Source organism: Epargyreus clarus, unplaced genomic scaffold (assembly GCF_041222505.1).
Source record: "Epargyreus clarus isolate Ecla_fem2 unplaced genomic scaffold, WU_Ecla_fem_2.2 ptg000003l, whole genome shotgun sequence".
Classification (NCBI taxonomy): domain Eukaryota; kingdom Metazoa; phylum Arthropoda; class Insecta; order Lepidoptera; family Hesperiidae; genus Epargyreus; species Epargyreus clarus.
This window is the reverse complement of record NW_027332211.1, coordinates 7564456-7590535: the sequence shown is the minus strand read 5'-3', so window position 1 is coordinate 7590535 and position 26080 is coordinate 7564456. Positions and strand designations below refer to the sequence as shown.

General features: G+C 33.7%; 1 protein-coding gene across 3 annotated transcripts in view; it reads left to right on the top strand.

Moving 5' to 3' along the window:
• Positions 1 to 25753, top strand: part of LOC140752322 (uncharacterized) — a 73261-nt gene extending 47508 nt beyond the window's left edge. For 2 of the 3 annotated variants that reach the window (XM_073086574.1, XM_073086583.1), the window contains exons 2-6: positions 20674 to 20788; positions 21255 to 22851; positions 22961 to 23727; positions 24479 to 24608; positions 25201 to 25753. In XM_073086574.1, the coding sequence (XP_072942675.1) occupies positions 20701 to 20788; positions 21255 to 22851; positions 22961 to 23727; positions 24479 to 24608; positions 25201 to 25249 (2631 nt within the window). In that variant the 5' untranslated portion in view covers positions 20674 to 20700 and the 3' untranslated portion in view covers positions 25250 to 25753. The remainder of the gene's footprint in view (positions 1 to 20673; positions 20789 to 21254; positions 22852 to 22960; positions 23728 to 24478; positions 24609 to 25200) is intronic. The other variant, XM_073086592.1, reaches the window with a different exon arrangement.
• Positions 25754 to 26080: the final 327 nt, after the last annotated feature.

Genomic DNA, 26080 nt, shown 5'->3' with positions numbered 1-26080 from the left:
CAACGGAAGACGAACTGGTTTGATGTAATGACCCGCATCATGATATAGCTTTAAGATATAATTTGGAGATTAAATTAAGGAGGCTTTGTTTCTGAGCCGTCATTGTCTCAACTGTTACGAATAAAGCGTCGTAGGTATGTAATATGATTATGTGACGTAATTAAAATTAAATTTATAATGAATGAATGTGACTATTTGTGAATTAACGTTATAGTAAGAATCTTTGAGTAACTGTTTTAAAATTTGATTTCTGGTAGAGTGTTATTTAATTCGATAATACAAAAATATTTCCCGTCCTCCATATAACTTCTTTGCCTGAATTATTGTTATAATTTGGATATAGTTAATTCAAAAAATGAAATAGCAAGTATAAACATTTTAACATCGTATTTGATAGGTACATAAAGTATCACTAGGTATGCGTCATGAAAAAAACATGACATTAATAAATGTGATTCCATTATATTTGTACTTGTACAAAACATCCTACCACCTTTCTCCTTACTACATTCTAGAGAAGTAACGTTTTATCTTTCGGTATCATTCCTAAATAATAGGTACTCCTGACATTATGTCCGTCCGCAAACCTTAAAATGAAGTTGAACAACTTAGTCCAACGTTACAAGTAGGTCTTATCTGATTATTACCAAGTTGAAGCCGTAGTAACTTCGCTCGACAGCTGACTGGTAAAATCTGTTGAAGCTAAAGGATCCTTAAAATTGTGGGAGGAGTGGCGAAGGGACGAAAATGTCAACTGAAGTTAATTTAGGTTAAGCTGATAGTCGAAAATTGTAACATTTTCTACAAATAAAAAAATCGTAGTACTATAGTCAGTATGATTCATATTATTTTAATTAATCAGATATGTAGCTGCATCTGGGTGTTTGACATCTTGTTGCTTGCATATGTGTGTGTGTTTATGTATAATCTTTAATTAATTGTCAAGTTGTGCTACATACACCATGTAATGTTTCCTACCTTTTCGTAGCCTGTGGATTTTTTTCTATACTTTATACATCGGTATCGTTCAAACAAGACATAAAAAGGATAATTAGTTTGAATTATGTTAATTAAAAATATTTATCCCCTTTGGTTAATAAATGTTTGAACCCTTTATAAGTGTTTTGAATTCATTGACAAGGGAGCATTCACCATGCCGAACTGCCTTGCGGTGGGTTCCTGGTTTGATCACTGGCCAGACAATTATCTTAGTGTTAAATGTATTCGTTTCTATTGCTTGTGAAAAATTCTAGTATAGGTATATGAGTGTAGAAAGCATTATAATTACTCATGAGAAATGTTTAATGTTCCTAAGTATATACCTACCGATTAAAGCTTTGCTTTGTCCAGTCAGTGATAGGTTTTATTAAGTAAATAAATTCAAATTGAACGCAAATCCGCGGTAACATTCATTGTCTTGGTGTCGAAAGTGCTAGCATACGCTGTCAACGTGCACATGCATAGCGTCAGCATGAATTCTGAAAGGAATCGCGGACATTTAACACTTACAAATTCTATGCATTACCAGACGTGCATACTCTATCTTTTAATTTGTAGAACAAGCCAAATAGTACCTATAAGTAGGTATCAATTTCAATAATATTATATCTTTTTACTTATTAGCTTGGCCTATATGTAACGAAATCTTTGAACTCGATTTTTACCCACTTTGTACGGTCCGATTAATTTAAAATTTTGAACAATTATTAAAAACCAGCTTTAATAATTTTATCCCATTCTCCCCATCAAGATTGTCAGGAATCAGGATTAACGATTTTCCTTGTGCGATTTTTGCGTGGTTTTTAATTTTTTAAACTATTTATTTTAATTTTAAATTTCTTATTCATTTATTAAGTTACTGTAACATAATTTGTTAGAATTGCATACTCGCTGCTTCTGTGCAAGTCTGAAACCATCTAAACGAAACATTGTAAACAGGTATTAGCCTAATCTTTCCAAAGTAGGACACATTACGTAAGTTACTCAATATTTATTTGTACACACAGGGGCTCCAACCTATCTCTGATTAACCCCCGATTAGATAATCTTGTTTGTAATTAGTTCTTTATAGTAAATGTGGTAGAATTCTGGGTGGTACCACTGGTAATACCAACGCCGTATATGAGTAGAGTTTTGAACGTGTGGTAAGGTAAATTCATTTATATGGGACATCCTAACTAGACCTGACGTCTGCCACAAAGGTCAAGGATCAAGTTAGAATCACTCGGATAACTGCCTCCTTACCTTTTAGCGCTTAACACCGTTTTTAATAGGCAGAAACGGCGTGGCGGTGGTTCTTCCAAACTTGAACCGCAACAGTTTCCACTAACTTCAAAGAACACACACACACACACACACATACACTTCAATCCTGTTTAGAATCGGCTACAGATGCCCATGCAGTACGAAATGACCACATAGATACCCATGCATGTACTGTATTTGTCACTTGTCACATACAATAAATTTAATTCTCGCGTCCTTGTCAACTCTAGAAAGTCCCTCATATCCGACAACATTACAACGTTTGGTATTACCCGCATGCATATCAAATGCATGTTATTCGTGAGACGATGAGTCCCCAAGCTAACGGATTCAATGACCTCAATACAATCGTATTGCTATTTACTTGAGCAACTAATTGTGGATTACCAAGTATTTACTTAGGATTCTATGTTGGTTGCGTATGTTAATTGTGGTTATATATGGTTATCTTCTTTAAGCAAGTTGTCATTGCATAAATATTATGGATCTTTTACTAAATATGTGTGTTAAGAAGTTTCTGTAACCACTTCCCTATAACCAAAATACGAAGTGGTGGTAGGTTATTGACATAGAAAAATAATTATATCTAAACGCACGGCAGTGTTTTGGACAAACAGGTATTCCAACCGAACGCACTATCAGCAAGAAGCAATCATAGGAGTAATTGAAAATTGGATTGGTGTCTGTCTATCTATGACTAAATTTCCATCACGCTTCTGTGATCCGAAGACCCGTTAAGTAGTCGTTCTTTAGTAGTTAGTCTTTTCGTAGTTGCTAGGCGATATCATGGAGTTACAGTCGTTTAAATTTTATCCGAAACTGTGAGAAGTCTGGAGAAATTCCCCGTACCTTTCTCGCATACGAGCAGTTTAGCTTCTAAATCTTAACAGAACTCTCCCTTGTGCCCAACAGGGCGCATAAAAAGGTGGAAACGAAGTATCAAGTTAATGTCAACATTATATTGTCCTCAAGGTGACCTCGTGAATAAATCACTATAAATGACCAAGAAGGAACTTGGTATAACTATTTAGACACATTGTTTTATATTAGTCACTTAACAATTATAGCAATTAAAGTGTCAATCAGACTTAGATAGATTTACGGGTTGAAATAATAAACACATTGTCTTCCTACATTTCACAACTTTGCAAACATTATTAAAACGTAATAATAATCAGTGAAGTGAACACGATTATAGCACATCGATAACATACTATTACAAGTTATTGCTCCAGGTAATTGGCAATTACTTTGTGCACTTATAAAATTATTGCCAGTATTGTAAGAATGTGGGGAATGTGCGATGTGGGTCAGAACGCTGATAAGACCACTTATCGGCTGAATCGATGTAGTTATCTCAAGTACATTATGTTGCTGTTTTATTTTTTTCTCATTGTTTTAACAACCTATTGTGCACTGATTTTAAAACGCTTGGCTTGGTATTGAATAAGTAGAGATTGAATTGATGTTTAAATTTCTATTAACATGTAAGTTTTTGGATACTACCTACATTTGTATTGATTTGATTGGGTTGACAAAATATAAAAAAAAAAAATCTACTCGAATATTATAAAGAGGAAAACTTTATTTGTATGTTTGTTTGTAATGAATAGGCTAACTACTGGACTGATTATAAAAATTATTTCACCATTCGAAAGCTACATTATCCACGAGTAACATAGGCTATATTTTATATGGAATATATTTGATAAATAGATTTTGTGGCGGTACAAAGTTTGCCGGGTCAGCTAGTTGTTAATAAATGGCGTAAGTGAACAGTGGATTGGCTCTTTTAGATTAACAGATTTTAATCAATTATTACGTTCTAAGCAGTAAACATCGCATCATTAATAACTTACCTATTTTTATAGTCAAACTAAATTTAAAGAGGAAAAACTTAATCGATTTTGGTGGCACTACTACAACATTATTTCTTAGAACAGTAGAGTCATGCTTGGTTCTCGTTCCAACGATAAGGCACATTACCATTAAATATCATACGTGTGTACCGGAGATTTAATTACATGATCCCATATTATGTTATCGTGTATGGTCTTAAGTTACCTGAGACTGAGTCATCGATGATCTAATGACTCAACCTAATTATGATCTAGTCACACATGACAAAATACCTATTCTTATCACATGGTTAGCAGGTAGGTAAATGTTCATCCATACTAACTTATTTAGATATATTTAACCTACTTCTAAAAGGAAAGAAGGGATCTGATAATCACGATAGTACGCTTGATTGTTGTGGTGTATGATACGATTTCTTCAGTGTTGTCATTTTTTGGATTATATTTTCAAAATTATATAGTTAAAGTATAATATAAGAATTTAAGAGAACTAAACCATGTAATGAAAGAATTACATTTATAAGCATAAAGTAATGAAAATGAAATTAATCGTAAAATCAAAAATCGTCGAACACGTAAGGCTTTTTCTGATTATAGCATACAATTCTATCTACTTTTATAATGAATATTTACATATTTATAAAACTAAATCTACGAACAATTTCTATAAAGCTGCCTTGTGTACTCTATATTACCTTTGCCCATTAAACGAGTATTATTAAAGCCCGACACCAAAGCTTCCACAAAAAATCACTCAAAAACCCAGTAGTCAGTAAGATTACAACTGGATCATCAATCAATCCACATCTCAACAGACGTGTGCTCAACATTTGTCATGTACTGAAAGTTTATTGGAGGTCTGTGACCCACTATACATCTGTATCCGTATTCCCTCTTTGTATTCCAAAACATTAACACACATCGCGACTCCAATACTGATAAGATGGAGACGTGATTATCAACACGAATCACATTATCATCGGGGATTTCGATTTTGATTGAATAAATTATTTAATAGTGAGCTTGCGCTAATTTTTAACCGAGAGATAATTTTGGGCTGGGCTGGGGGCACGGCAGAGTCGACGCCAAGTTGAGCAAAAGCAAAAAAGAGTGCATAGCCGTAACTATCTTTTTACGAAACCTTTAGAGACATTGTCAATACCCTTTTATGTATCCATTGAATTGTTCGTAATAAATTCAACGTTACAATAATTTACGCATTTATCTATAACCTTCGTTTATGATGAGTGGTAATAACTCCAATAGGTATAAGTTACCACTTTAAAAAAACGAAATTTTAAATATCACTTGACTTGTCGACTGTATTTTGAAAATTTAATCTATTTATTCTTAGGAAGCGCTAATTAAAAACATGATTAATACACAATAGCGGTTAAATAAATAACGATATTTACACTTATGTCCTCCAACTAATATGCCCCATAGTTAGTGCCATGGACCGAGCGACACGAAGACAAGTACATACAAAATATTTTGTAAATAATAAAAGCTCCTAGTACAGGTACTTTTATGAGATCTTTACGTACTATTCTTTACATCCGTATTATCCCCGTTGGTATTCCATAGCATACCCAAACATCGCGACATCAATTCTGAGCGAACGAATACGTGATTGACATTTTACTGAGGATTTCGATTTTATAAGTAACACTGCATTTATTATACAAATTAGTTCTAGATAATGTTCTTGGAAGGTCCGTGAACCTATTAAATGTTAGTTTATTGATGTTCTTAATGATTTGGAAACTTAGAATTGTCGACTTAAATAAGAAATGTAAACTATTTATGCTTTAAGTTACATTCCCTGTCTTGGTTTCAGCTTGCTTTAATAAGGTATGATATAAAATATTAATATGTACTGAAATGTATGAATGGGTCATAAAATATGATAGTGTATGTGTATCACTCTAAGATTTTACAATATCAAGTATTAAACGGTGACACACCGGACCGTTCGAATTTATGCGAATTCCGTTCGATGACGAGCCATAATTAGGTTTTATATACCCAGTAGTTCAAAAACTACTTAGATCAAGTTAATTTGTAGACATAATGATGATTAGACGCACGCGCACGCTAATCACATTGATGTTGTACCAATCCTAGAAAAACTGGATCACTAAATAAGTAATCCATTTTTATAGCAGTAGTAATTAGACGTGCGCCAGTACTAATTACATATATGGTATTTTTTTTTTTTTTGTAAAATTGACAGTGACATACATAATAACAAGTTTCTTATCCCGATCTGTAGTCACTGACTTCTAAAATCTATCAGTACCATGTTTTATTGCACTAAACTACGCACATATTCAAATAAAGGTAGTTAATGTAAGCTTTTAAAATCATTCCAGCCTTCCTTATACTTATCCGAGTCTAACCATTTCCTATACTAAATCATTGTAATCTTTTATAACGACACAATATAAAAATGAATTGCTCAGTAAATGTTTACCTTCAGGAATGGATATACCTACATAGATCCATCGATAACGTATTATGGACAAACATAAAGCACGGCCCATATATAACCAGAGTATCGTCGTAACATTTTATGAATAATAACACGTCTCCGTATAAGATTCGAATAAATCCAGATACAGCTTATTTCCTGAATACAAAAAAGGTAAGCGTTATGCAACATAATGTTTTGTTATGTGTATTTCCTTATGTTTTTGTGTAAAAACGCGATTGTAAATATAGTATTTCACAAAGTAACTCATTCTATTAGCTATTATTATATGTTTTATCTGTGTTAGTAAACGTGACTGATGAAGAAGTTTATATGGAATTGCATAAGATACTTAAAGGCAGAGCCCTTTGTAGTTTAACTCCGGGGGCATCACTGCCGCACCTGTGTCTGACTTTTATTAACAGTGTTAACCGCTACTGTGTCCTGGTTTAAAGGATGAGGTAATAGAGTAAAAAAATGAGACACAAGGCGTTCCAAATTTGTATGCAGGGATGACAACACATCTGAGGCCGAACTCAGGGAAGGCCCCAATCCTATCTGAGTTTAATTATAGACGTCATGAGACGACAATTGCCGCTTACCATCAGATGGATTGCATGTTCATTTACTACTTCTATAATAAAACACGATGCATTTTACGCTGAAAGTATTTAAGGTTTTGCTTAAACGTAAAAACATGCATAAGACTGTAGGCATATAGACCCTTGCAAAAGGGAATGGAATCCCGTTCTTATATAATGTTAGGCGTCCTTGTACCTTCGAGCCTTTTACAACCGGGATTCTGGTTATTTTCCCCTTTCACTAAGGTAAAGCAGTCTTTTATTATTTAATTAAGTAATAACCAGTTTTTACTAATTTGGACAAAATCTATTTTGGTATTTAAACGTCGCCTGAAATTGTAAACAAAAATGTGAACAGGCAAAAAAGCGTAGAACTTATAAAGAGTTATATCTAAAATATAAATGATTTACTCCATTATAGCTTTTTTTATATGGAAATAAATCATTATCAGCCCACTTATCTGCCATAAATTATAAACACAATATTTATTTCATTAGAAAATATATTCTGCATATATGAATAGTATCTTTGAATACGGAAAACGTGCGCGTTATTGAGGCAACAGTGTAGTTTATTTTGCAGCAAAAAAGGAAAAACCAGTTTAATTACGACATAACAAAGACGTGAAAACGCAAGATGTTAACTAAAAAGACAAACTATGCATGTATATTATTGACGCGTTTGTGTAATTATAGCTGAAATATCTTAACGTTAAACTTAAAATAACATTGTATACCAAAAACTTTGGCTGAGTACCACTTTAATCTTACCCAGGAGGGGTATAAAGCTACACGGGTGTGACGCGACTGTCTTAAGTATGTAAATACGACTATTTAGTACTAATAAATCTAAAGCTTTTTCGTTTTATGTTTTTGTGTGATTCAAACCAATTTAAAAAAAAAACCGGGTCAATAAGTTTTGAAAAATCTATATTTGATATACCTATCTTATATTATTACACATACCTACGTGTTAGTAATTATACAGACCTATAACAAATTATACAGTCGCTACGGAAATTTAGGGAATCAGCAACTTGACGGCATAGATTAGTAAAGATTAATCACTCCTAACAAGAAAATGTACCCAGTTTTGAGAATAGAAATAGTTGCGTAAAAAAGTTTTGCCACGTCTCCGTGCTAAAATGTCCCTAAAATATTTGAAATAATTATTTATTTAATATGTAAATTACGCAGTATTAGCTATTTATTCGTAAAGTTTCTCTAAAAAAGTTTTTATTTGTCAAGAATTCAAAAAAAGAACTTACTAATAAGCCGTTTGTGGCTTCATTCAATTTCAAGGCGGCGAAGTATCTTTACTAATCTATGCTTGACGGTTTCCAAAAATAGAGATATTGACAAGGAACTTGACGGCCTGTTAATAATACAATTTAAGTACCATTACTGTAAACGTAACTAGTCCATTTTATATCCTTAACTTAATAAAAATGTCATTCATTTTCTTAAATTGAATCCAATTTTAATAAATTATAGAGTTCGCACAGAAATGCTAGTGTTACAAAACTTAGAGACCAAGTTAGAGAGTCATGGTGTAATATGGCTATCTGATGTAATACCACGGAATTGTAAATAATCCGAAACGGAACGATGGGTGATTTCTAAGAATTCTATTGTTCTGTAAATCTTATTCACAGTACATGCTATTAACGCTTTTTCCGATTTCGTGGTAATATAAGGTTACTTCCATTTCGTATTTCTTGGGTTTGGTCGTGTTACGTATAACTTTTAATGTATTCTGTTTCTATTTCTTCTTAATTAAACAGCGTTGATAAACAATTGGTCAAGTGCAAGTGGAACTTGCAGACGAAGCGTTCCGTACCACCAATTTTTATTTTTTTCGGGTTTCGTTGTTCGCAGCAGCCGTAGAAGTAAATACATTGCGAAAATTTTAATTGTCTACCTTTTACGGTTCAAACTATAAAAGCGATAAAAGTCGAAAAATAGCAGTGTCTTGTACGGCGACCCCTATTTATTTGGAATATTTTTATTTTTAAGTGTATCTATTACAGTTCAGGAGAAGAGCCCCGTGGCGGTCGCACAGACAGACAGGCAGCGGAGGCTTAGTAACAGGATTCCGTTTTTACCCTTAGGGTACGAAACCCGAATAAGCCACGATGACTAGGTGGTGCGATATCGGACCTCAAATCCATATCCAAGATGCCTGAACTTAAATCCAAAACAAGCAACATTATTATTAACGTGAAAGTTATATCCTCGTAATACCTTATCAGCTTTTGTCTTAATGTACACAAACGTATGTCTAACCAATCTACACATGACTTGATAAAATGTGACATAAACCCTTGTCATTCTTAGACATATACTTAACTTGCGACAGAATGAGTTTTGTGTAATGTTGATGATATTATGGATAACGTTAACATTAGGTAATGTGTAGTCTTGAATCTCATATATTTGTCGGAAACTTTGAAAGGGTTAGTCCCTTTTTACCCTCTTCGAAAAGAGAAGATAGTATTTTCGGCTTTACCTATGTATTTTTTTCACTATTTGCAAAATGATTTACAACTGATAATTTACATAAATTATTTTACTTCTTACATAATTTCCCGACCGCTTATGGACCTCGTAATTTCACTTTTGAGATAAATGTGTGACACAGCCCCCCATTATATCACAGCCTTATCGAAAAGTGCGTAACAGGTATTATGGGAGGTCCACACTCTTGTAAAACGCACGAATGATTTATTGCGCAAAGTTCTCGAACTTTTTGAGTGAATTTCTTTATCTAGCTGTCATTTTTCGTCATATCATCGCATAGTAATATTCTAATCGAAATATGAAATTTAATTATTGCATGATATAATTACTTGAATACTTTACTGTAGGTATTTTAAGGGCAGCGTTATTATAGTCATACTATCAGACATGCCTCTACTTCTGTTAGTATTATTATAATAGTGATATATTTTATAACAATAAAATGCTTCATAGCTCTGAAAGCGGTACAACTCTTCGTGGTCTGACTAGGGCGAAGCAATCGCCATAGATATTTTACCGTCTTATCCCCATAAGTTTCTAAATTCTGGTTTGAATGGTGTGATTGATCTGCGTTGATCTGATTAGTCGAATGCATCCGTGAGTTATCTCACGTAGAACCTCAATACTACTACTATGAACTGCTTTAACATCAGTTCTACCCCACGGTCATTTGCTACGTTACGTTTATAGGCATGCACGTTGCTTTAAACCTTTCCAAGCTTTTATGCACAGACAGTGCACGTACTTATGTGCCTTTTAATTTTTGTCGCATAATTAAACTTGTTCTTTTGGTCGTCGAGTTACGTCGAGAGTGTAAAGCGTACATAATCAGGATGTCAGCCACGTACGTAGGACAAATACGGAAGTTGTCTTCTTCCGCGGTGCTAAGTGTTTTTACTTCCTCACACCTGTTGGTAAACGTGTTTCGGTTTTTTGACTAAACTCGTCCCTTACAACACCATTTTAGTATTACAAAAGAAAAATCGTAAAAATGTGTGGAACTTGAGTATTAATTGTTATTGTCAATTAACAATAAATAATTATGTGAATATTTTTATTACTATTAGCACATATTCCTATTGCTATGATTCCCAAGATATAGAAGGTGAAGAACTTAATGATATATAGCAGTACGTACGAAATGTTCAAAATGTATGTAAGCAAATTATTTCTGGAATAATAACAAAGTATCATTATTTACATAGAAAATAACTCATAATAATTTATTAAAATTCAGATTCATGTGTGCAATAATAATAGCTATATTATACTGTACGGGTACGTATTCGTCATTTAATTTCGTCATCAAAGTCTAATAAATTCCACTCACTGCAAAATTCATCATAGCAATAAATTCACATACCAATCGTCTACATTGCTATGGGGTATGATGTCAAATGTATAGTAGCCGTCTTTTATTCCGAAATTATTTACTTTTAATTGGGACCAACCGTCAGCCTACGGAAGTCCACTACTTGAGATAATACTACGCTTGATTTTGGGTTTTGAGTATCGCAATAGACGAATAACTTCGCAGAGATAAGAGTCTGTCATCTCCTGGCGTAAATCTCTTCAACCCCTCCAACGACGTCTATAGGTAAGAGAAAATTATTACAGTAGTTGGGAGTTAATTAAATACCCTATAGTTAGTGCACAATTGAATCAAAAATACAGCTCATTAGTAAATATATACATACATTGAAACGTTGTGTTGCCATATATATAAAAAAATGTTAAGGGTGAACCCTTATCACTTAGGGGTATGAAAAATAGATAGTAGCCGTAGCCGCAGAGTACGGTAACTAATATTGTGACATGAGAATTTTATATATAAGATATACCAAAGACTAACTATGCTTATCCACCCAACGCACGAGACTTCGGTAGGTATCTACGAAGATGTCGCCTTATTCTAGGCAACTTTTTGCAAGTTATTTAGCACTCAAGTTACGCCTATTTGCCACTTGAGTATCAGAACCAGGAAGCTCAAGGGCATCATTAACCTCATAACGTACAATTAGATTAATTTGAGGTGGTACAATCCTCTGTGGTTCAACTCCGGCACACACGCACACCTAATTTTGCCTAATAACAACAGTATTAAGCGCTGCTGTGTTCTAGTTTGAAGGGTGTGGTAAGGGAGACATACTTTTCCGAGGAGCTCCAGCTTAGTCCTCAGGGGTAGTGGTGCATGTGTGGCCGACCTCAAGTAAAAATATATTTTCCTATCTGCGGTTGATTGTAGATGTCCATGGGCGGCAGTACTCACCTACCATCAGGTAGAGTGTATGCTCGTCTGTTGCTTCTATATTATAAAAAAAATCTAAGCAACTTTTTACAAGTTATTTGCACTCGAGTTGCCATTTGAGCAGCGTAAACCAGGAAGCACAAGGGCATCATTAACCACATAAAGAACAATTAGTGAGAGTAACTTTACGTTTCTACGCCACCCGACACGTCTTGCCATTTTAGCCCCCGAGAATGTGACCGCGGCGAATATGGACACTTCCGTCGAGAGCGATCTTTGCCTTTTTGGGTTTCTTCAGAAATATCTACTACCGATTAGTTGCTCTTTTCAATTTTTATATCGATTGCAAATGTCTGGAGTTTTACTAGGTATCAGTAACAAACTTCCTACTGTTAACATTGTAAAACACCATTACTATTTGATAGACTACTTAGTGTGGTACTATGCTTATTTTTTATTTATTCTTCATGTATTTTTTTAATTTTACAAGCGCATATAGGTATATTTTTGCAGCATACCTATGAAAATACAAAAATAGTCACTTGTACAGAAAATAAACATTTAATTTCCTTGATAGTATATTCTAAGTAATCATAATAAGTTTTAAATTATGCTTAACGATGAGCTACTTATTAATAATTCTGTTCGTATTTCCTCACAATTAAAAAAAACTTTGTTCATGTCAAGTTGATGAAGCTCTTTGTCCTGTCTCTCTATAAATTCCAGTATGTGGTTCGAGGGTGCATATTTTTTTCATAATTTGTACCCATTGTTCTTATTAGGTACTATTTTTTCCTTGAGTTTTATCGTTTCCTTTTCCTATTAAACTATTTTTTTCCTCTATAGCACACAAGCAATACTATGTAGGTAATGTTTATTATAATGATCAGTTATGTAAGTATTCTTACACTTTAATTATTTTCGATGTTAAACTTAAACGCTGTAAATACAGCCTAATTTAATCTCCGACATAAATGGCGGCCTGATTAAAATACGCGCCTTAAAAGCAACTCCATTTTAAATACTAAACCTTAGCATATGGTATAACTAAAGTGCCTTCTTAATGAGCGCTAGGACATTAATTACCGACATATTTTAGTTGAGAGGTTACCAAATTAGTGCCTCTATCATTAACGCACACATACATATGTGCATACATTTGCAACATCTGCGGTTACAAAACTTGAACCTTCCAAACCTACCACATCGATACCGTCATTCAATTTATGTAAGTGGTCGCGCAATCACACGTGCATTTCATTGATTATTCTTTCAATGTGTAACAAAAATCCAAAAAGTTCCCTAAGATAAGGATAGATGTTTTTTAAACAATTTTACTAAGTTGACTTTTTAAATATGTTCGTTCGTTATCGGGTGATTGCAGCAATGTTGCCGTCACTTTTCTGTCTGATGAATTACATATTTATATTTCCTGCAAATACCTATACATATTCAGCAACATGCCTACACCCCAACACCAACTCCTTTTATGCACATTTACACAAATTTGTACGAATAATCGTAGTATCGCTTGAGCAACTAGTAGATTTCATTAAGAAACGGTTAAGGTGGCTGTCAAAAGTTTTTCGGCGACTACTTTATTCAATAGAGACGCGTAGAAAATCGACTGTAGACAGACTTTTAGGTTAGAATCAAACGTGCTCGTCGGTGTCGGTAGCTCAATTAACAAAATTGACATCCCAGCAACAGCGGATTAAGCAACTGCTCAGTAGCTCAAGCGACAAGATGGTAGCCCACTAAACTATCATTCAAATAGTACTCGTAGCATTTACGCATTAATTCACACGTCGGCATTACGAAATGTTTGCAGATCTACTCTAGCATTTTATTATTAATTAACACGTTGTCGGCATGTCTGAAGATGATGTCAATAACGATTAATCGGTTGCAACAAAATACATCGAAGCTATTACACAATGTATCGTTGTCACGAGCAAGGTTAGATACCGTTACGTGATATAATTAGAAATTAAACGAACTTACCTAAGTGAAGTTCCAATTTCAATTGTACGAACTGCATAGTCTCGAAATGATAATGTTGACATGTAGTACACCGCCAGTCGTCAGCCTTGTGTCACGTATATTCAGAGCTAAAAACCTCGAATTCAAATAATTTAAAACAATATCCAACCTACTTATAGCGCCCCCTACCGGTAAATGTCATTAAGTTTAGAGATCCTGGGGTCAAGATGTAAGTTCATTAGCTCGATTATTTTACAACATAGATGATATTATGGGTAATACTTATCGTATATAAGTATGGGTGGGTGGGTTATAATATCATTTCGAGACTATGCAGTTCGTACAATTGAAATTGGAACTTCACTTAGGTAAGTTCGTTTAATTTCTAATTGTACTTCACTGCATAGTCTCTTCAATGATAATGTTGACATGTAGATGTTTAGAGATTTGTAAAATAACGAGCCTATTAAACAAAATACAAAAACATTTAAATCCTATTATTTTTAAAATTCCTAATTTAATATATCTATTTAAATATTAATTACAGTTATCAAGTATACCTTTGATGTAACGTCTCTACTACAAAATTGAACTTAGATCTGATCCATTCAGCTATCCTTCTAAGAGGGTCTTAACTGATGCTCATATGTTAAGACGTCAGCGTAGCAGCGTGGTAATGCGTGCTCTCTAATGGTATGTATTGTAAAAAATGATATATCAATGCCATCATCCTCCGTGGTTGATAAAATCTAGAAACTGTCGTCTGGGAGGTCACTGTATTATAAGATTACATAAAAGAAATAAACTTATTCTTGTAACTTTCAAGTGTTACTAGGCCTATCTAGGTAATTTTATTAAGGATGTGCTGGACAAATACTATGATTACTATGAAATAATGGTAATACTAGATTGTTTGAACACTGGTTATAGTAAGGTTTAAATTCATGTGGCAATTTAATATACAATATCTTCCGCCAAGCAATTTGGTTAATATACAATAATGTTATTATTATGTTTATGAATACTTTTTAGAAGTCTCGACTCAGATGTAGGCGAATCGGTAGTAATAATGGCATTCACGGGCTTACACCAAGTGAACGTCATAAAATATACGATATCTATTGTTTTTATATACTACTTATATATTATTATTGTTTTTTTTTTTTTTTTTTTTTTACTATATGAGTAATTACAATAACCAAAAAAAGTAAATAGTATTTTTTCTTCATCTCCATTAAATAATATAAAATATTTTACACTTAACTCGCTAAAAATATTTATACATCAGATGTAACTATCCCAAGTAATAGCATACTTGGGATATGGAGGATAGAAAACCTAAATATGCATTTTAAGAACAAAAATAATTCTAGATATATATATATCAAAATGAAAAGAATATTGTAACCAGTGTACAGATAGATCTAGTTATTTACACTGTTTAGGCCAAAATATTATAAGCACCAGCATCACGTTTTCATTATTGCGTCTAACATTGCTTGTAGAGCAACAAAATCTTGAGATTCGTGTATAGAAACGAAACGCTCCTCGAGGAAGCGAGTAACATACAGGGTAAAGCGTTGACGAAAAACAAATGGATTTAGATAGGATTTTTTTTTTTTTTTTTAAGTTCATATGAGACCCAAAATGCAACCCTTCCAAAATGAAAGGTTTATTTATTTATTTATTATTATTATTTTTTTTTTTAATACTATTTTTTAGGACTGTCTGGATCAGTCTGGTACTACCACAAACTCCCCAACCGTTCAGAGATAATCTTTAACAACAATTATTTTATTAGAAATAAAATGAATATTTCCATTTAAATAGTATAACCTTAGTCATGACATGTAAGTCATACTTCTTGTAGGTTTCCTAGTAAATAAATCTATTTAAAAACCTTTAAAGTGTTAATTCCAAATGTATAATCTTGATTTAGTGATAGCAAATTCATTCTGAAATTATTGAATGTATTAGAGAAATAAAAACATTTTTTGGGTACTCAATAAATCCAATATGTGCCTTGATATTACGGTTAAATGTGGGTATTAAACACCATGCTGTTTCTATATGAAATAACTGTGGAGTTGCCTACACGTATTAGGGTTTCACCGTGTTGAAGATGATTATTGAAAAAATATCTTTAAGCACAAGTAACGCTGCATTTAACTTTAAATAGTTGATCGGATTTGTTATTTAAATCAAATAACAAAAATACCGAGAATAATGACCATATGTTACATAACTGATTGTGTCCCGATAATAAAAATAATATGACAACTACCACCTGTAATTATATCTATCTGTAAGAGGGGTAGTATTTTGATAAACATTATTAAAATTGTTATATATATATACATATCTTTGCATTTATTTTAATTTTTATTTTTTAATATTATTATTATATATATATTTTTTTTTTTCTTTTTATTTCACCCTTGTGTTGATTTTTAATCTTTTATCTAATGGTAAAGCAATTTCATTTTTTATTTATTCATTGCTTGTATAATACAATGAACAACCTTAACAGTTGTATTATTTCCAATTATCAAACTATCTTTTAAGTAACTAATAAATCCTAAAGAATGATATAGCTTATTATGTCTATGATCCTAAATTACTAAGTGTCGTTATTGTTCCCTGTCCATTATTATGACATTTCAAATAGGAACTATGTTATATAAATATATAACTGACACAATGTCCCTAGATCTTAATCAGTTATGTATGGTCTTGTATCTTTTAAAAGGTTAGTAAAAACATAAATATAGTGTTTTGCTCAAACCAAAGGAAAGAACTTGAAATGCATAGAATTTCCATTTAACCATAGACATGTAAACACTGTTTAAGGTAATCATGAATTAGTATCCAAATATGCATTCTTGAAAACAATAGTAAGTAGTGAGTGGAATGCCAGGCTTTATTTAAAGCTCAAGATTAAGACCAAGATATTCAATATAAACCAACATCACCATCATCAGGTGTTGGTAAAGTAATAATATTGTAAAAAATTGGTTAAGAGTAAACAATATGTTACCACTGATGTGAGAAGTCTTTCTACACACATACTGAGTATATTTTGAAAAAATCTTCATTCCTTGAGAATAATGAGTTTAAGTGTTTATACAATTAGACTCTTAAAGCTAACCACTTGCAAAGCTTGGTTTAATAGTTATTTGTTACAACTGGTCTTTAAAATTATAATTATAATCGACCACATTATTAACCACTCACCTAAAAATCTGTTGTGATTGAAGATTTATTCCAAAGGAAACTTCGATCAAGCCTTTCTGTGACACAGGTATTTGTGCATGAGGCTTGTTGTAAGTCAGATAATGACCCTATTTGGTATGAGTATCTCAAACTTTTGGATGAAGTTTATCATAGGATGAAGTGTAAATATCTTCGTTATATTTGTTATTATAAAATATTGTACTATATATATATGAATTGAACAATCATTGTTTCTTAAACCATCTTGCCGCTCATTTGTTCCAGTACTTGTACTATGAAATTTCTTCTTATTATTTATTATACATAATAAATGACCAGCACCAGTAATACGATAATTGATAGCAAATTATCTTTATAAAGGCAAATAATTTAAAATTATTAAGAAACAATCATGTCAAATGCTCGAGAGCAGTAAGCATTTGCCTGATGTGGCATGGCTTTTGACTCTTTACAGCTACAATAGTAACTGCGACTTGTGCAACTTTTAAAGTCTAATCATGTGTTATCCGTCCCACAGTTTCCTAGAGGCTAGTGTTCTTCCTTTAAACTATTTTTTCCTTTAGTCTATCTATCACCATCTAGATAGATAGATAGTTCCTTTAGTAAATTACTCTTTAATATGCTGATCTACCTAGATACCAAATTCTTATGAATGGTTAATACAAATTTAGGTTCTTCTAGAGTATTACAAAAGGATATAAATTGTCATCTCTATGTCCTGTATCATGTACATTATTAATCTGAATGATTCTTCAATAAAATGTTCATTCATTAAAATCATTACACCCACTCGATGGTAATAGTTGTGTCTATCTACTGATTATTAGTATTTTGTTATTTGGGTTATTTACCCAATGTGAAGGACATCATACCCTATTAGAATGGATGAATATCCGTTGTATCCGTCTACTTAATAGTAGTATCTTGTTATAGTTGTTATATAGGTAAATATCCAATATGTAAGGGTCCCTTATTTGAACGGATGAATATCCATTAGGTATATTCTACTCAATAGTAGATTATTTTATGTGAGTAAATACTCAATATAAACAGGTTAGTACCCATGAATGGGGCTAAATAGCACCCTATTTCTTGTTATGTACGTAAATATCCAATATGTAAGGGTCATAACCTTATTTGAACGGGTGAATACCCATTAGGTATATTCTACTCAATAGTAGATTCTTTTATGTGAGTAAATACTCAGTATAAACGGGTTAGTACCCATGCACGGGGCTAAATAGCACCTTATTTCTATGTTCATAGCTTTATATAAGCGAGATTTATATAAGGATTTATATAAGCGAGATCACCTAAATAGGTGACAAGCTTAGTTAATGAACATAAGACGTCAAATTCCTTGCTACAGAATAATATGGTAATCTAAAAATCCTTTGCTTGGAAAAATATATATGTAAAAATTTACCTTGTCATTCCTCATTAATATATAAGATTATCATCTTATCTTTAATAAATGAAAATAATACATTTTCAATTTGCGACGGCATTCGTAATGGCCGCCTAGTACAAGTCTTCAGAATAATTTCGTCAAAATTCTTTATTTTCCATTGTAACTTTTCTGCACAATATATCACACCTACGTCTTTTATAAATTATGAATTGAAATATTTGTTATAAATTAACAATTTTTACGATAAATTACTTATTTTATTTCTTATTTTGAAAAATCATAAATGTACACAGGCTGCACGAAAAACGATAATGACATTTACCGGTAGGGGGCGCTATAAGTAGGTTGGATATTGTTTTAAATTATTTGAATTCGAGGTTTTTAGCTCTGAATATACGTGACACAAGGCTGACGACTGGCGGTGTACTACATGTCAACATTATCATTGAAGAGACTATGCAGTGAAGTACAATCGAGTTTAGTCTCGAATCTTACAACAGCGTTATTAAATGGTCCTTAAGTTCTCACTTCTGACTGCGACATGATATTCTATTTTCAGTGTTATAGACCTCTATACATATAAAGGTCACATGTCTATTGTCTGCTTTTGTCGATAGAAAGATTGAATTTAAACAATTTAAAGTTACAATGAGTATTTAATTTAGCTGTTATAAATATTAGTGTCAATAACAAATATCATAAAAGGCTTCAATTGAAATTTTAATACTTTCGCTTTAAGTGTAGAAATTATAGACATGGAGTAGTGATGTGCTAAATTTCCTTAAGCATCTTTTCAGGGGTTAACAACCACCACAAATGACCAAGTGGCGCGCTTACCTTGGTCTACGAATTAGCGTATTGTTTTTTAACATATTTTCTTGTAATTTAATTAGAATGACACGATTACGTTTTATCGACATACGTACCTACGTGTAAACATTTAATTTAAATTTTGTAACCGTAATCGATACTAAAATTGAATGTAATGCATTTAATAACATCGCATTCGATAAGTTTCAGTTCATTGGGTAATAAAATATGCGTACTAATTGTGCAATTACAAATAACTGTATGAATATGCAATTTTGTGAATTTAAGCACAATAAAATTATGTCAATTATAGTAAGCATCCACAAAGCGTCATAATTATAAGGATGTATGTTAATCTCTTTCTACTGAAAAACGGAGTTACTGACAAACATACAAGTAAAGCTAATATAAAGCGTGTAAAAAAGAACTAAGCTTTTACGTGTATCATATGAGAAAAAGCTAGTTCATGGTTCGATTCCGGAGGCACCACCGCCACACGTATTTCTGCTGTTTAACAGCAGTGTTAATGTCTGCTGCGTGTCCTGGTTTGAGGGGTGGTAAGTGAAGGACTTAATAACACCATAGCAACGGATCTGTGTAGCTCAAACATTAATACTATCTAGGATTGAGTTTCATGTCTATTGCATTTGCCACTTACCGTCAGATGAACTACATGCCCGTTCACTTCTATGGTATCAAAATATTTTATTTAGTCTTAGAACCGTCGTCACGAGGAACCTAAATTCAACTGCCATTTAAGATGTCATTAACATCTGTTTTAAAACATTCATGCTGGATTCCATTCGCCAATTTCATCGTAAAAGGCTCTGACGGGCATATTTTAATGCGATTAATGTAAAGACCCTTATGAGACGTTTAAATATGCCTACCTAATAATGTTTAATGTATTCTATAAAAACAAATAAAACTATTCAGTTCATTAAATGACGAATTTCTAGAATATTCACACCAAATCATTGGCAAATCTTATATATATTTTATGTGAATCATATCCTCTCCGAATTGTCTCTGTATCATCGATCGTATTGACGACCCACTGGTGGAGAGGTCACCAGTCTAACGCGCAAAGGGTCCCGGGTTCGATCCCCGGCCAGACAGATGTCTAAATGGTGAATTTTGATTTATATTTCTGGGTCTGACTATTTGTATATTTGTCTATGCGTGTGTCCATGGCACCCACAACACAGGAAATCCTAGTGTGAAGCTATGAGTGTAGAAAGCTTTTATGTGTGTGTATGGTATTAAATAGTTTGTTTGTATTGTTTCAGCATTAGAGATGGTGTGAGTGACGAAGAATGCGGTGGTTCAGAAAGGGTGAGCCGCCGCGGCTGCTCGCCGTGTCACCCGAAACGGAACCGCGCTCCTCAAGAAGGTCCAGAATTGGTAAGTTTAGACAAAACAAAGTGCTACGTTATGTTACGTGTTATTTAAGTTATACTTCTTTGGCTTATTTAATAGTAAAAAAGATATGACACGATAAGACTCATATCGTATGGTATCATGTTATGAAAAACTTACAATATTTTCTAGCCAACTTTATGGTTTCGATTTCATTTGTATGTTTACACAATTTCTCATGTCTCTCATTATTTTTCCTAAACGCCTGAAAGAAGTATTACTTCAATAAATAAAATGAAGATCCATATAAAGTGACTGTATAAATACAATATTAAACGTTTATCGTTAGCTCTGCTACTAATCAAAGTATTAAGAAGAAAGTTAAGGGTAAACAAGGGAAAAATAATATATTGTTTTTTTAATTGATCTAAAAGTTGGAATAAGCGATAAGATTTATGCTTTTAAGTTTTGTTGACTGTTATGCATTAAATTTTACCTTTTTAAATTTCAGACATGTCTCCAGTGCGGTACCCGCATAGAAAAAGTAGCAGCAGTTCAGTAGAAACAAACTTTTACAACTTAAGCGACCAAATCATTATTGTGGAAAAATCACCTCACCCGCATCACCGCAGTAGTGAAACTCCTGTTACTAGGCGCATATCGCTTCAAAATGCTTCGGCATCACCACAAGATAGCTATAGCGCTTCCCGCAAAAACCGCGGAGGGTCTCTAGAGAAAGAGTATATGGTTTATAGAGAAAAAAGAAATCCGCTACTGGATAAAGTAAAAAACACCAAGTTATCGTGTTTTAAATCCAACGGACCTCTGCGTAACGATGACGCGGCGTCCACATCCGGCAGCGATTGCAGCGGTTTTGGGCACGTGGACGAGATAGGTCACTGCCGATATCCTGACACACATATGGAATTCGAAAATCATAATCCATGGGTTAAAATGGCAAGTTATGAAGATGACGTATTTTATGCCAAAACTGTCACTAGTCCTGTAGAGTGTAATTGGAGGGAGGGTAAATCATTTACCAATAGAGGAGCCAGATGTTACAGCTCTGGTTCTGAATGCGACCGATATCATTCTATACCAAAGGCCGGTACAAACCTTTCTAAGTCGAGCGACCAAATCTTTAACGATGATTACGAGCCATATGATGATACTCCAATTGCATTGAAATCTGATAAAAAGACTGATAAATATAAGGTTAAGGACGACAAAGATACTATCGGACCTAGTTCGTGTCTGTCAGCAAAATTAAGAGCAATGTCGGATAGATACTTAAAATCGTCAACAAATAAGTTTCTATCAAAACTTTACCGACAGGCTGGGGACGATGAAGATAGTAATGATAGTGTCCCAAAGCCAACAGTTAGCAAAAGCCGTAAGAAAAGGGGTGGTGTAAAAGCTAAATTAAGAAGCTTTTCTTACGGAGCCTTACCAGGATTAGATGAGTTTCAGAAGAGTCATTCTGTTTTCCACGATGACGTATACCAAGTGTCGTGTGACGATGAAAATATATTAATACAAGACTGTGAAGATGCAGATTCAGGTATACTAGTTAATGAGTCGGCAGCTTCTTCTCTATTCGACAGTGACAGAATATCCTCGCGTTGTGAAAGTTCTGCGTCACAAACAAATTCCCAAATTCCATGTCATGGCAGGAGTGTATCAGGAGATCAAACGTATGTAAAATCTAGAATATCCGATAGAAGAAGCAGGGAAAGGCCAGACTGCCCCAAGCCGAGGCCACGACATAATCAAAGGGCCTTATCACTAGATCGGAAAGAAATATTAAGGCGAATGCCAAAGAACACTGAATATACGGAACCGCAGTACCTCCAACTAACCGAAAAACAGAAAATGCGTCAAAGAGATGCTAGTCAAGGAGATGCTGGAATACCGCCAATACCACCCTGCCGAAAGCCTCAAAGGGGTAGCAGTTCTGATAAAACCCAGTCCGAATTTAAAGTTGTCAGAATTATGAGAAGGAATCCTTCCGATGAATTAGGCATATTTATTGCCAAAACCAAGCTCTCGGACGAAGGTCATGTGGGATATTTGGTAGCTCATGTGGTCCCAGGCGGTTTGGCAGCTAAGTAAGTATTTCTTGGATATTATTTGTAAATGTGATCATTATTTCATAGTTATATTACAAATATTGTTTATATATATATAGTTTTAAAAATATTATTCTTGTTTTTTCAGGGAAGGAACATTGCGAATCGGTGACGAATTGTTGAACGTCAATGGTCGACGCCTACGTGACTTGACGATGTCGGAAGCCAAAGAAGCACTGAGATCAGGAGCATCGGAAATAGACATCGTTATATGTAGACAACGTGAAAGGACATCTGTGGACGTGAGACAGAGGATACCACCGCGGAATCCTATTCTTATGAGAGAAAGCTCTGTTGATTACGAGAACGCGATTATATTGGGGAAGGAAAAACGTGTCGATAAATATGACGTCAGGATAGACCGTCGACAGTCACAGGACGACACCGCGTGTAATCGCGTCGCGCTATCGGTAGCGGACGAAGCGAGCGACAGTGCGACGAGCGCGCACTCACATTTCCTGAAAGGTCAGAACGCGACCTATAGCAGTATGAACAACAAGCTACTGCGCCGGCAGGTAGTCAGTTACGGTGGCGCGAACAAGGACGGCTTGTCGCTCAGTTGTGCCGGTGAAATAGTGGATGTGGATGTGCCGGATGGTGCAGACAGGACAACAGACAAACATGATAGTGAAAGTGATATGCAAACTCCAACCGCCAACTTCTGCACGCTTCCACGAAGACCACGAGCGCCGACGCATACGTACCACACAATTACGTTTGAGAAAGGCCAAGGGAAGAAACCACTCGGCTTCACTATCGTTGGTGGACGTGATTCTCCAAGAGGACCCCTTGGTATTTTCATAAAGAGCATCCTCCCACAAGGCCAGGCAGTCGACGATGGTAGACTCAAAGCAGGTATGTTCTTTCAAAATTTGCATCATTAAAAATGTTTTACTTGAATTGGAATGCTGTTTGATAAGGATCGGAAGTTACATGTGCCGGTTCTGGGAATGACATAATGTTAATACTACCTACTGTGTTGCATTTTACTCAATTATTGTAATTAGTTGTATCCAGTTAATTAGCCGTGGAGACTAAACAAATATGTACAACTCATATATTACTTTAACAGCAGATAAAGTAAAGCAAAATGTACATTTTAAAGATATTAATCATTTACATTACTTTTTAATTTAAAAAATCAAATTTCTTATTGTGTTCATATAAATACTGAACATATATTTACCTGTTGTTAAATTTTGGTCTGCTTGTGTATTATCAAGCAAGAAGATAATTTTTTGAAGATCACAACGATCTTTTGAAATTTTCTACTATTCGTTCTTAAATGCTACAAATTTCGTACTCTGCTGATTTTACAGAAAATGCACACAACAAAATAGTCTTGTTTCCAATGAGCACAAAAATATATTTCGTTTTATTAGTAAATTTTGTTTAATTATTAAAAAATGTATACATATAAAAAAAATTAAAAATATACATTTAACATTATACAGTATTTATTATGTCGACTATATTGTGATCTTGTATTGAGGTGTGTTTATTTTATCGAATATAATAATATGAGGTTATACATATCGTGATTGATGTGTGCATATGGTATTCACAAGTAAATATAGTTACAACAAAACCTACAACTGGTTTTCAGGTGACGAAGTATTGGCGGTGAACGGACAAGCCTGTCATGAGTTAGCCCATGTAGAAGCACTGGCTTTGTTCAAGGCAGTTCGCAGTGGACCCATCGAGCTGAGGGTCTGCCGGAGAGTGAAGAATGGACAGTGAGTTTCTTAAATAATCTTAAGACACAATTTGAGTTCTTGACCCATCTAGGTTTCAGCCTGCACTTCCAATATTAAAGGGTTTTATTAACATTTTTTTTTATTTTAACTTCTCATAAGCTATCAAATTGCTAGCTATTGACTACCGCCCTTTATTACTAATTAATTAATCAATCCCGCGAATCCCCCGCCGAGGATCCGTGTGGCGGATCGGTCACCACACCAGTCTAACATACAAAGGGTTCCTGGTTCAGTCCCCGGCCAGTCAGATATCTGAATGATGATTTATCTTTGTGTGTATCCATGGCACCCACTACACAGGGAGTCCTAGTGTGGGGACGTGACTGTAGAAAGCTTCTATCAAAAGTATCAGCGTCTATCCAACTTTAGCCCACAAATTATCTTAATTTGACAATTTGCAATAGGCAGGAATTGTCAAAATTATGTTGATCATTAATAGAAAAAATATTGGATACTTTGAATAAATATCAATGGACGTAGGAGTTTTGATTTCAAAATAGTTTAACGAAATAAATTATATAATAGCGAAATCATTTATCTATAAATATTTTTTTTATTTCATCTTTTCCAGGTCCACCAAAGCCAAATCCTGCACAGATCTGCTGAATGACGACGACTGAAGAATCAGTGAAACAAATATTGGGAACCAGTTTTTTTATTTTCATTTAATTTATTATCTTTACAGTTTTCAAAAGTTTAATGCGTAGATTCATGCTATATCAGAAGGCACGGTAGTGCCTCCGCCAAGTCGAGCCATATACTTATCTCGAGTTCTAGTTACTATAAGGAAAATTTTATATAATTATCTATATTATATTTTTCCTGAATTAATTAACGTTGCGAGGAAGTTCAGAATTAATGTAATGACGTTAAATAATTGTAACTGTGCACGTATTAGCCAAAAATGTTTATCATAGTTTAAAACATTTATCCTTGTCCAAATAAATGAATCTTGGGAAAACCACAATCCCAATTGTTGTATTTCTTGAGTCATTTAATAAATGAATGTAATGTCATAATTTCAATATATAGTAATTATGTGTATATGCCCGTAGCATGCTGAAAAGTACATTCTTAAATCTGTGACGAGTAGCGAAGCGGATTTATCGAAGTCTATGAGAAATTGTTTTTTTGATAAGTAAGAAAATAATTAATTAATGCTACGATCTGTAGTAAAGCAGTAATGAAAAAAATATAATGTATGTAAAACAAAACAATAGTAACATTATGGGCAACCTGTCACCATCTCTTTTTTATCACAATTGTCTTAATTATTTATTTGTACTATGAATCTTAGAATATAATTAAGACACCAGTAATGTAATGATTGCACAACATTAATAATTTATCCGCAAACAATACTTATGATATAATATATACAATAATTTATGATAAGAATAATTCTTCTTGTTTATTGAAGGGTTAATTATTATTTGAAAATAAACACATGA